Here is a 12505-nt window from a genome sequence, read left to right on the forward strand (position 1 = left end):
CTGCAGGAAGGCATCTCTGGCATCCACGAGCGTGAAGACTCTGGCCTTTGGGAGCTTGTAAAGATCATCCTCCAACGTGGGCATAATGTAATGTGAATGTCACAGAGCCCGGTTGAAGTGTTTAGGATCAATGCATATCTGTAACTTGTCTGGTTTCTTGACGGTAACCATATTACTTATTTAGTCTGTAGGCTCGGTGACGGATATGATGTGGCCATCTGCTTCGTATTTGTCAAGCTGAGCCTTCGTAGCTGCTTTCATGGCCACTGGTACATTGCGGGGTGCACACTGGACAGGCTTGATTGCTACGTCCTACTCAAAGTGGACTTCCCCGGGATCTGACTCGACCGGTGCGTTGAAGACATAATGGTACTTGCTTAGGAGTGTCTCCTTGCTCAGGGGCCCAGTCTGGACTTTGTCTATAATGTTAAGATCAGCTGGGATGGTGAAGTTAATAAGCCCAAGGCGCTGTAGAACCTGACAGTAATGGCTGTTGACTAGTCTCAACTATTTCAAACTCAAGGGTGTGTTTCTGGCCACGTAAAACACACTCTGTCACAAACAGGCGTAAAGAGGTCATGAACTGGCCTGAATACAGTTTCAGCTTTCACCTCTAAACGTATCCCAGTTCGTGCTCCAATCCCCGCTGAGCTTCATAACGGCGGGAGGGGAAATGTTCGCTGCCATGTCTAACCAACACTGAAGCTAACTAGCAAACTCACTCTAGCTAAGGCCAATTCCGGCAAAATTTTACTCAAATAAGCATTTGTTTGGTAAACCAGAACAGGTGACTCTAATTTGCGGAAAGCATGGTTAGTTATCCGACTCTGACACCATGTTTGAATGTTAAATGGCGAGACAGAGGCAATGACCAGTAACCCGTCTGATTCAGTACATCACAACACATCCGGGTATCTCAAGTACACCGGTAAAACACATGAGTTGCAGTAATGAACATTTGCCAACAGATGAAATCACTCTGCCTTACACCCATAACAGTCTGGTTATTAAATGGGTACATAGTTCAATAGTAATATCCTCTAAAACGCTCTGGTGACAAACTTTGCTGCCCTGTTTCCAGTTGTCCACATGGCCGGGAGAACCTATTCAAGTAAGAAAGTAAGTACATAGATTTTGAAAATGTAAAAAATAAATCTATTGTATTATTAGCTAACTAGCTACAGTGCAGGCTAACTCAAATGAGCTGTTAAATGAGCTATCTAGTTGGCTAGCTAGCTATCTAGGCAACTTCACATTCTGTATAGATAGATAGCTAAGTGAATGAAATATTACCATCTACCTAGCTTCATATTAGCTATCTCCAAATGTAGCTAGCTAACAGCCATGGAGGGTGAAAGGATAGCATCCCCAACTGTCAGTGAGAGAGGAGGCTATTCTGGAAAGGGCAAGTACTTTTGTGTAGTTCCTGTCCCTAGAAGTGAGGACGGAGATAATAGTAACATAATATTCAGTGTGGTGTAATTTGACTATAATGTAGTGTGTTTCTTGTGAGGTTTTCTGTCCTCACAAAAAGAGCGCTATGAAAGCCAGTCTACATATGAAGAGGTCCCAATGAAGAGCAGTGGTTCTCAGTCCTGGGGACTCAGAGAGGCACATTTTTGTTTTTGCCTTCACACTGCACAGCTGATTCAAATGATCAACTCATCATCAAGCTTCAAGTGGTATTTATGTATTCATTTGTGATGCCATCCTTGATATGATCCTGTTATTGTCACATGGACATATGTGTGCCCATGCATCTATCAATCCAATGTTATCATGATTTGTTTTCAGGGATATTATACTTTAGTAATCCACAATGACCTGGTGGTATAAAAGTATAATAATTACATTGTCTTCCATATTCCTACAGATACCTTGTAACTGGAGATTCCTTCAAAACGATTGCCTACGGTTACCAGGTAGGGCACTGCAAGGTTGGGTGACCAGGGTCATCTGGGACTGCCTCCTGGAGGAATTCAGGTGTGTGAAGGCTACCTGTGTCCTGCGTAACTTCATGAGGATGGACACGAGGACCAGGAGGGGATCTGCAGCTACCGCTGTGTGCCAGAGGAGAAGTCTGCTGCTCTGCAGGATGTTTCAAGGATGGTGTCTAACAACGCAGCAAGAGAGACAATCCGTGTGCATGAGATCTTCACCTCCTACTTCTTCAAAGGGGGCGCTGTTCCCTGGCAACACCATAGACTACACTATGCACAACCAAAGGCTCTTTTAAGAGCCATTCACATTGCAATAAGAGTATTCTTCAATTTACTTAGCTATGTCAACTGCAGTTATTCCATTCACAGTTTCTCTCCCTTTGATTTGTACTTCTCAGGTGAGGGTGCTGTTTAGGTAAGGGTGTGATGTCTGTGCAAAAACAAAACAGGCTATTTTAAATCACCCATGTTGAAAAAATTTAGAACAATTAGACACCCTACGACCCACACCTACACACTCATGTATCAATCTGATTGATGACTGTGAATCCTTCCACCTTCAAAGAATAGGCAAGAGGGGCATCCATGGAGAATAGTAAGGCACTTCATTATTTCTATAACTACGCTATATTGTATGTCCTTGTGCGCATGAAGTACTCTGCAGCCACTTAGTGTGGTGTGGACACCAGGTGAGGCCACACACAGATTCCTGTTGAACACTGTCACTTTAACTACCTTATTTTCTCAATAACAGTCTCTCTCCTTCACTTCATCCCTCTCTCCCCTTCTCCCTAAATCCTCTAGGTTATATCAGCTGTGTCGGTGAAGCCCTCCTGCATCTGAACTGGCTACATAGAGGGCACAGCATGATCAGAGGTGAGAGGTCACTTGGTAAGGTCAACAGGAAGTATTATTAAAGAGATGCTTTACATTGAAATACAGATAGAGATGTAGTAGTCCCAGAGTTAATGATCCAAGGTCAGTTTTGCATTTCACCTCCTGATTGATGACTAAAAATGTTGGGGGAAAAAAATAAAAACACAAGGCTTAAACATGTTATCTCTCTCCATCGGCCTCTCGTCTGTAGATATGTTTTGATGTGAGAGGATGCCAACCCACAGTCCCATCATCACCAGCTCGCCTGCTTTTAAGATACACTTTGTGCCGACGTGAGACACTATTATGTAATTGTGATGAACTGAGAGAATATGTAGCACTGTGATTCATTAATCATGTGCTGCCGTCCCTGCTCCTATGTGCTTACCTCTTTCCCTTTCTGTCTGTAACACCTCTCCCGCCACCTCTTTCTTTATAATGCACAACAGATGTGCATTGAAGTACAGAATGACATTTATTTGGATAATGATCTTTTCAATAAAGCGTTTCACATTCTCTACTGGTTGAAATTAAGTCTAATTTGATTAAATACTCCACCTATCCTGTGTTTATCAGATCAATGCAGATGAAGGGCATTAGATATTGAGTTTATATTATGCATAGGAAGTGTAGTGTACTGTTTTTTAAATTATATTTCTATATTCTATATTTCTATAAATTATATTTATATATTTATATATAATTATATTTCTATAACCATTGATGTCCCAGGACTAAGATTGGTAAACACTGTTAAAGTGTATAATTGTAATACAGACATGTAGACACAGCGTCATTCAAAGACTGGAGTTTGATTCTCCTGGTATTGGATATGACTGAAAAATAATCGCAAAGACATTCATACCTAAACTGCACCTTTATTTACCAAGGTAGAGTACATGATCAGTGAATATATTACATGTACAGGCTACAATGTGGGGATCTCATGCATGGTAATAACTACATATATATACACGACTTCATCCTTGGCACAACATGATATTATATTCTACTCAATCCAGAGGCTTCATTAATTTCGTTCAGGGTGTTTTGAAGTTGATACAACTGGCTATGATAGCTGAGGTTCATAGCTTTGTTCTGAACTCATATGTATACCAAACGTTTGTGTCCATACACAGATCGGCTAGATAGCTAGCTACACATCCATAGGTATACAATTATTATTATCATCATAACATTCCTGTCAACTGTACATGTTTTTGCATGATTCGTTAAGATGTTATAATCTCTTACATTATTTTTTTGTCCCTTACATTTGCTTCCATCCTAGTATTTCTGTCCGCCATCTTTGATTCAGTTCAAATCCAATCAAATCAAATTTATTTACATAGCCCTTCGTACATCAGCTGATATCTCAAAGTGCTGTACAGAAACCCAGTCTAAAACCCCAAACAGCAAGCAATGCAGGTGTAGAAGCACGGTGGCTAGGAAAAACTCCCTAGAAATGCCAAAACCTAGGAAGAAACCTAGAGAGGAACCAGGCTATGTGGGGTGGCCAGTCCTCTTCTGGCTGTGCCGGGTGGAGATTATAACAGAACATGGCCAAGATGTTCAAATGTTCATAAATGGCCAGCATGGTCCAATAATAATAAGGCAGAACAGTTGAAACTGGAGCAGCAGCACAGCCAGGTGGACTGGGGAGAGCAAGGAGTCATCATGTCAGGTAGTCCTGAGGCATGGTCCTAGGGCTCAGGTCCTCCGAGAGAGAGAAAGAAAGAGAGAATTAGAGAGAGCACACTTAAATTCACACATCTCTGTCCGGCGCCGACAGAGATGGCCGCCTCGCTTCGCGTTCCTAGGAAACTATGTAGTTTTAGTTTTTTACATGTTATTTCTTACATTGGTACCTCAGGTCATCTTAGGTTTCATTACATACAGTCGAGAAGAACTACTGAATAGAGGAGCAGCGTCAACTCACCATCAGTACGACCAAGAATATGACTTTCGCGAAGCGGATCCTGTGTTCTGCCTTTCACCCAGGACAACGGAATGGATCCCAGCCGGCGACCCAAAAAAACGACTTCGTAAAAGGGGGAAACGAAGCGGCCTTCTGGTCAGACTCCGGAGACGGGCACATCGTGCACCACTCCCTAGCATACTTCTCGCCAATGTCCAGTCTCTTGACAACAAGCTTGATGAAATCCGAGCAAGGGTAGCATTCCAGAGGGACATCAGAGACTGTAACGTTCTTTGCTTCACGGAAACATGGCTCACTGGAGAGACGCTATCGGAGTCGGTGCAGCCAGCCAAGTCCTTCTGTTCACCTGATTTAGAATTCCTCACATTCAAATGTCGACCGCATTATCTACCAAGGGAATTCTCTTCGATTATAATCACAGACGTATATTAAATTCCCCCCCAAGCAAACACATCGATGGCTCTGAACAAACTTTATTTGACTCTTTGCAAACTGGAATCCATATATCCGTAGGCTGCATTCATTGCAGCTGGGGATTTTAACAAGGCTAATCTGAAAACAAGACTCCCTAAATTTTATCAGCATATTGATTACGCAACCAGGGCTGGAAAAACTTTGGATCATTGCTATTCCAACTTCCGCGATGCATATAAGGCCCTGCCCCGCTCTCCTTTCGGAAAAGCTGACCACGAATCCATTTTGTTGATCCCTGCCTACAGACAGAAACTAAAACAAGAAGCTCCCGCGCTGAGGTCTGTTCATCGCTGGTCCGTCCAATCTGATTCCACACTCCAAGATTGCTTCCATCACGTGGACTGGGATATGTTTCATATTGCGTCAGACAACAACATTTACGAATACGCTGATTCGGTGAACGAGTTCATTAGAACGTGCGTTGAAGATGTCGTTCCCATAGCAACGATTAAAACATTCCCAAACCAGAAACCGTGGATTGATGGCAGCATTCGCATGAAACTGAAAGCGCGAACCACTGCTTTTAATCAGGGCAAGGTGACCGGAAACATGACCGAATACAAACAGTGTAACTATTCCCTCCGCAAGGCAATCAAACAAGCTAAGCGTCAGTATAGAGACAAAGTAGAATCTCAATTCAAAGGCTCAGACACAAGAGGTATGTGGCAGGGTCTACAGTCAATCACGGATTACAAAAAGAAAACCAGCCCCGTCACGGACCAGGATGTCTTGCTCCCAGGCAGAGTAATAACTGTTTTGCCCGCTTTGAGGACAATACAGTGCCACTGACACGGCCCGAAACTAAAACATGCGGACTCTCCTTCACTGCAGCCGAAGTGAGGAAAACATTTAAACGTGTCAATCCTCGCAAGGCTGCAGGCCCAGATGGCATCCCCAGCCGCGCCCTCAGAGCATGCGCAGACCAGCTGGCTGGTGTGTTTACGGACATATTCAATCAATCCCTATCCCAGTCTGTTGTTCCCAAATGCTTCAAGAGGGCCACCATTGTTCCTGTTCCCAAGAAAGCTAAGGTAACTGAGCTAAACAACTACCGCCCCGTAGCACTCACTTCCGTCATCATGAAGTGCTTTGAGAGACTAGTCAAGGACCATATCACCTCCACCCTACCTGACACCCTAGACCCACTCCAATTTGCTTACCACCCAAATAGGTCCACAGACAATGCAATCTCAATCACACTGCACACTGCCCTAACCCATCTGGACAAGAGGAATACCTATGTGAGAATGCTGTTCATCGACTACAGCTCGGCATTTAACACCATAGTACCCTCCAAGCTCGTCATCAAGCTCGAGACCCTGGGTCTCGACCCCGCCCTGTGCAACTGGGTACTGGACTTCCTGACGGGCCGTCCCCAGGTGGTGAGGGTAGGCAACAACATCTCCACCCCACTGATCCTCAACACTGGGGCCCCACAAGGGGGCGTTCTGAGCCCTCTCCTGTACTCCCTGTTCAACCACGACTGCGTGGCCTAGCACGCCTCCAACTCAATCATCAAGTTTGCGGATGACACAACAGTGGTAGGCTTGATTACCAACAAAGACGAGACGGCCTACAGGGAGGAGGTGAGGGCCCTCGGAGTGTGGTGTCAGGAAAATAACCTCACACTCAACGTCAACAAAACTAAGGAGATAAACCCTAACCTTAACCCCTACCTTAACCATTTAAATGTCAACTTCAATGGGCTAGGGACGTCCCAAGGATGTATCTCTACCTGAAAATACATGATCTAAGTGATTGATTGTTGGTACTCAGCAACTCATAAAGCCTTATTTACTTTAATGAACTATTAAAATAGTGATTTTGTCAGACAGCATGGACAGCAGCTCTACACTTTGACTGACTGATCCATTCATCCTTCCATCCCTCCTCAGCCTTCCTCTCCTCTGAAGACCCAGTGAGGGTGGAGCTCGGTCAGAGAGCTGTTGAGGGACTGGTTAGGAGGAACACTTCTACAGCCAGAGAGGTGAGAGGTCACACATGGTTTAGATGGTAAATATTTACGTCCACTTAGCGGTTCATCACGTTAGCAAAAGGGAATATGTTCCATCATCTATATTTATTTACATTCGTGCAAATTGTCCACTGATATTGGTGTAATTTCTCACCCATTTTGGCTGTATAAAAGTTCATTTCCCCTCAGGCACACACATTTGTTCTTTGTTATTACACGAGCCACTGCCTGTTCACCCCGCTATCATCCAGAAGGCGAGGTCAATACAGGTGCATCAAAGCTGGGACCGAGAGACAGAAGCTGTTTTTCAATCTCAAGGCCATCAGACTGTTAAATAGCCATCACTAACACAGAGCGGCTGCTGCCTACATACAGACTTGAAAACATTGGCCACTTTAAGGAATGGAACACTTTAATAATGTTTACATATCTGGCATTACTTATCTCATATGTATATACTGTATTCTATCCTATTCTACTATATCTGTCTATTTTGCTCTGACATCGCTCGTCCATGTATTTTTATATTCTTTTTCCTTTACTTAGATTTGTGTGTGTTAGGTATTTGTTGTGAAATTGTTAGATATTACTGTACTGTTGGAGCTAGAAACACAAGCATTTAGTTAGATATTACTGCACTTTTGGAGCTAGGAAGACAAGCATTTAGTTAGATATTACTGTTGGAGATAGGAACACAAGCATTTAGTTAGAAATTACTGCACTGTTGGAGCTAGGAACACAAGCATTTAGTTAGAAATTACTGTACTGTTGGAGCTAGGAACACAAGCATTTAGTTAGAAATTACTGTACTGTTGGAGCTAGGAACACAATCATTTCGTTAGATATTACTGTACTGTTGTAGCTAGGAACACAATCATTTAGTTAGATATTACTGTACTGTTGTAGCTAGGAACACAATCATTTCGTTAGATATTACTGTACTGTTGTAGCTAGGAACACAATCATTTAGTTAGATATTACTGTACTGTTGTAGCTAGGAACACAAGCATTTAGTTAGATATTACTGTACTGTTGGAGCTAGGAACACAATCATTTAGTTAGAAATTACTGCACTGTTGGAGCTAGGAACACAAACATTTAGTTAGAAATTACTGTACTGTTGGAGCTAGGAACACAATCATTTAGTTAGATATTACTGCACTGTTGGAGCTAGGAACACAAGCATTTAGTTAGATATTACTGTACTGTTGGAGCTAGGAACACACACATTTAGTTAGATATTACTTCACTGTTGGAGCTTGGAACACAAGCATTTAGTTAGATATTACTGCACTGTTGGAGCTAGGAACACAAGCATTTAGTTAGATATTACTGTACTGTTGGAGCTAGGAACACACACATTTAGTTAGATATTACTTCACTGTTGGAGCTTGGAACACAAGCATTTAGTTAGATATTACTGCATTGTTGGAGCTAGGAACACAAGCATTTAGTTAGATATTACTGTACTGTTGGAGCTAGGAACACAAGCATTTAGTTACATATTACTGTATTGTTGGAGCTAGGAACACAAGCATTTAGTTCGATATTACTGCACTGTGGGAACTAGAAAGCATTTAGCTACATGATAGAGGAAAATATAGTTTAGATGATCAATTATGTATTCGTTAATGATTAGAAACCATTTATTCTAATACTATTATGTTATGATATGAAAAGTAAAGGTTATTGGTTAAGCTGTTACTGAAAATGTAAGCAGAACTAATTTGATTGTCTGTGCCTCTTGGGAAGGTCAAGGGGGAGAAAAAGCTTTTCAGACAAGATAAGAATGTTTGGGTTTTGTTCCATTGGTGAGAGAAATCTGTATCTTTTAGACAGGTTGTAATGTCTGGTTTATGAGGGGAGTAGAAAGCATCTCCGGACCTAAACAAAAAAACAACGGGGCTATCGTGGGAAACTGATGATGTCATTTTGAGTTTATAACCTGTGGAATTCTGTGTATGGGTTAGTACTCTCTGGAATTAAACGCTCTTTAACCTGGCTTTTAAGACTGGTCTCAATCTACTTCATGCATAATTAATGAACTTACAACTCATTAAATTAATTAGAAATGAGTGCTAATTGGTATTGGCAATTAAAACATTAAAGGAATTTAGAATTCCTCTATCACTACACCTGCAACAACATCTGCAGAACACCTGTATGTGACCAACAACATTTGATTTCTGAATGTCATTTGTGTAGAATGTATTACATTGCTTATGCATATTTGGTGGCCTGACTGTATCCAGACTATGTCAAAGGCTCATCCTGGTAGATCTGAACCTAATGCAGCTTGGAGTGATCAGATGACAGAAGTCACATTTAGGTGCCAGGTGTAACTGAGGCCATAGATGCTCCATATCCATTACTTTGAGTGTTTTATATAACATGACTAAATGTTTCTTTCTGTGTTACAGGGGCAGTCAAGAAATGGAACGACAAGGCCACAGAGCTGTGGGAGACCACCTCAAGCCCCTGGTAGAGCCGGGGGTGGTGTTTACAACTCCACCACACCTTCAGCAGGCTGGAAAAGTGGGATTGATACTGATTTACATACTAAGAGGGACCAAGAGTCTGTTGATTGGTCACTCATTGGGTTCATTTGTTGAAATCAAATAAAGCTTTATTTATACAGCACATTTCTGACATGGATGCAACACAATGGCTTCACAGGAAAATACAATGAAAATAAACAGAAATATTTACCACACAACAAACAGAATAACAACAACTGAAAGACTAATGAGCACCCTAAGGAAATGCCATTGATTAAAATATTAATTGAATGCAATATCCAACCCAAATATAAGCTTGTTCTTTTTAGGAGGTCCCTTAAACAGAAGAGGGAACTAACAAAACACGTGGGGTTTTAGGAGGGGCTCTGAAAGACACTATGGGGGTGTCCACTGAAAGTTGACTAGTGACAACAACTGGGACCTAAAAGACACCCACCATGAGACTCACTAAATCTGCCCAAGAAGAGGCAAACAAAAGTACATTTGGCTTCTCTCTCTTTTCAGGGTTCACTCGACAGGCATGTTGTTGGATCTGGGCCCAGTCCCCAATGTCACCCCTTTGTTAATATGTATTGGCAATAATTAACTTAATGGTGAGGCATGGAATAATAAAACATGTATATGTCAGGCTGGATGTTTGAAATATGAGTAGGTGATTTGAGTTATGCTTCTTCAGTAGTGGAATAAAGACAATTAGCACTTGAATGTTGTAAAGAAATACTGTAGTGATGTAGGATTGTTAATACAATTGATTATACTGCGTCCATGTGTATATATATATAATTTGTTCACCTATGCATGTCAGTTAAGAACAAATTCTTATTTACAATGACGGCCTACCGGGGAACAGTGGGTTAACTGGCAAGAACGACATATTTGTACCTTGTCAGCTCAGGGATTCGATCCAGCAACCTTTCGGTTACTGGCCCAACGCTCTAACCACCAGGCTACCTGAAAGTACGTTGAAATTAAGTCGTTTTCAAGTCATTTAACAAACGACCCGAAAAATACAGATTTTAAACTTTCACTTTCAACTACAAGCAAAGTAATATTGGACGCTGGACATAGTCTTCTTTTCAATTGCGAGGTGTCCCAATGTCAAAACACAGTTTAACGTGTCCAAATCAATAACCAATGTGCAGAAACAGTTTGTGATTAATTGAAAACCTAAACATAAGATGTACTATATACACAAACATCTGCCACAATAATCATATTACTTGTGTTTTTTTAAACAAGCACCTTATAAACTGCACAAGCACCAAAAACGCTATGTTTTCACAAGTAGCAATAAATCACTGATATCGATTAGGGGGGAAATCAGGTTGCACGTGCTGTTGAAACTAACACAACTAAAAAAAACACATGGAAATGGGAGATATTTTTTACCTCACTGGTTAGAGGACAACCTGAAGAAGACAGTCAGCTACATTCTGGAGTGATGCATTTAAATGTAGGGGTCGCTAAACAAAGGAACGCAACACTTATTTGTCCTCACTCATCAATATCATGTAGAAATCAATTGTGCTGAGAGGAGAGAGAGGAGGTTGCACGTCCTGTTAAAACTAACAGCTCAAAAACCACACGGAATCTCAAAATAATGTGTACATCACTGGTTAGAGGATCATTTGTAGAAAACAGCTAGCTACATTTTGAAGTGTTGGATTTCTATTCAAGTGGGTCACCAACGTGGTAAGTGTAACACAACTCTTTTTTTTGTTAGTCACTTTTTGTTAAAGATTTTCCCCCTGGGGCTAATATCCATATCATGCTGAAATCAATAGAAAAGGGGGCAAACGTTTAGGCTTCTACATTGTGACATTATTAAAATACTCCTACTACAATGTTAAAACATTCTACATTGAGACATTAATTCATTGATATCATGAAACAACTCCATGTATTTTCTGATATTTGATCAGAGATCTTTTATCAGATTATCTCTGGTCACAGCTATGAAGTTTCTCTCCTGTGTGTGTTCTCTGGTGTCGAGTCAGAATGTTAGATGTAATAAAACTCTTCCCACATTGATCACAGCTATAGGGTTTCTCTTCTGTGTGTCTTCTTTGGTGCACTGTTAGATGGCCAGATTGACCAAAACTCTTCCCACATTGACCACAGCTATAAGGTTTCTCTCCTGTGTGTGTTCTCTGGTGTACAGTCAGATGACTAGATGTAGTAAAACTCTTCCCACATTGACCACAGCTATAAGGTTTCTCTCCTGTGTGTGTTCTCTGGTGTAGAGTCAGATTGCTAGATTCAGTAAAACTCTTCCCACATTGACCACAGCTATAAGGTTTCTCTCCTGTGTGTCTTCTCTGGTGTCGAGTCAGAATGTTAGATGTAATAAAACTTTTCCCACATTGATCACAGCTATAGGGTTTCTCTCCTGTGTGTATTCTCTGGTGCACTGTCAGATCGCTAGATTGAACAAAACGCTTCCCACATTGATCACAGATATAAGGTTTTTCTCCTGTGTGTGTTCTCTGGTGTACAATAAGATGGCTAGATGTAGTAAAACTCATCCCACATTGAGTACAGCTAAAATATTTCTCTCCCGTGTGGATTCTCTGATGAATGCCTGATGAGGAGGTGAATCTCTTCCCATGATCGGAGCAGCAGTGAGTTCTCTTTCCTGTGGATTTCTGCAGGTGTTTCTTGAGGTGTTCTGATCTGGAGAGACTCTCCTCTGCCTCGTCAGCATCATGAGGTCCACAATAGTCACGTCTCTCTCCTGTGTGAACGACAAAGTCAGACCGATGATTAAAGGCCTACAACAGCA

General features: G+C 41.6%; 1 protein-coding gene across 3 annotated transcripts in view; it reads right to left on the bottom strand.

The window, feature by feature from the left end:
• The window catches only part of LOC118370066 (gastrula zinc finger protein XlCGF17.1-like), a 246728-nt gene that overhangs the window by 205268 nt on the left and 28955 nt on the right, over positions 1-12505 (bottom strand). For 2 of the 3 annotated variants that reach the window (XM_052498856.1, XM_035754716.2), the window contains exon 2: positions 11102-12457. The exons of the other annotated variant lie outside the window; for it this stretch is intronic. In XM_052498856.1, the coding sequence (XP_052354816.1) occupies positions 11661-12457 (797 nt within the window). In that variant the 3' untranslated portion in view covers positions 11102-11660. Of the gene's footprint in view, positions 1-11101; positions 12458-12505 lie in introns of those variants that run through there. 3 annotated transcript variants of the gene reach the window in all.

Source organism: Oncorhynchus keta, chromosome 37, assembly GCF_023373465.1.
Source record: "Oncorhynchus keta strain PuntledgeMale-10-30-2019 chromosome 37, Oket_V2, whole genome shotgun sequence".
In the NCBI taxonomy this organism is placed as follows: domain Eukaryota; kingdom Metazoa; phylum Chordata; class Actinopteri; order Salmoniformes; family Salmonidae; genus Oncorhynchus; species Oncorhynchus keta.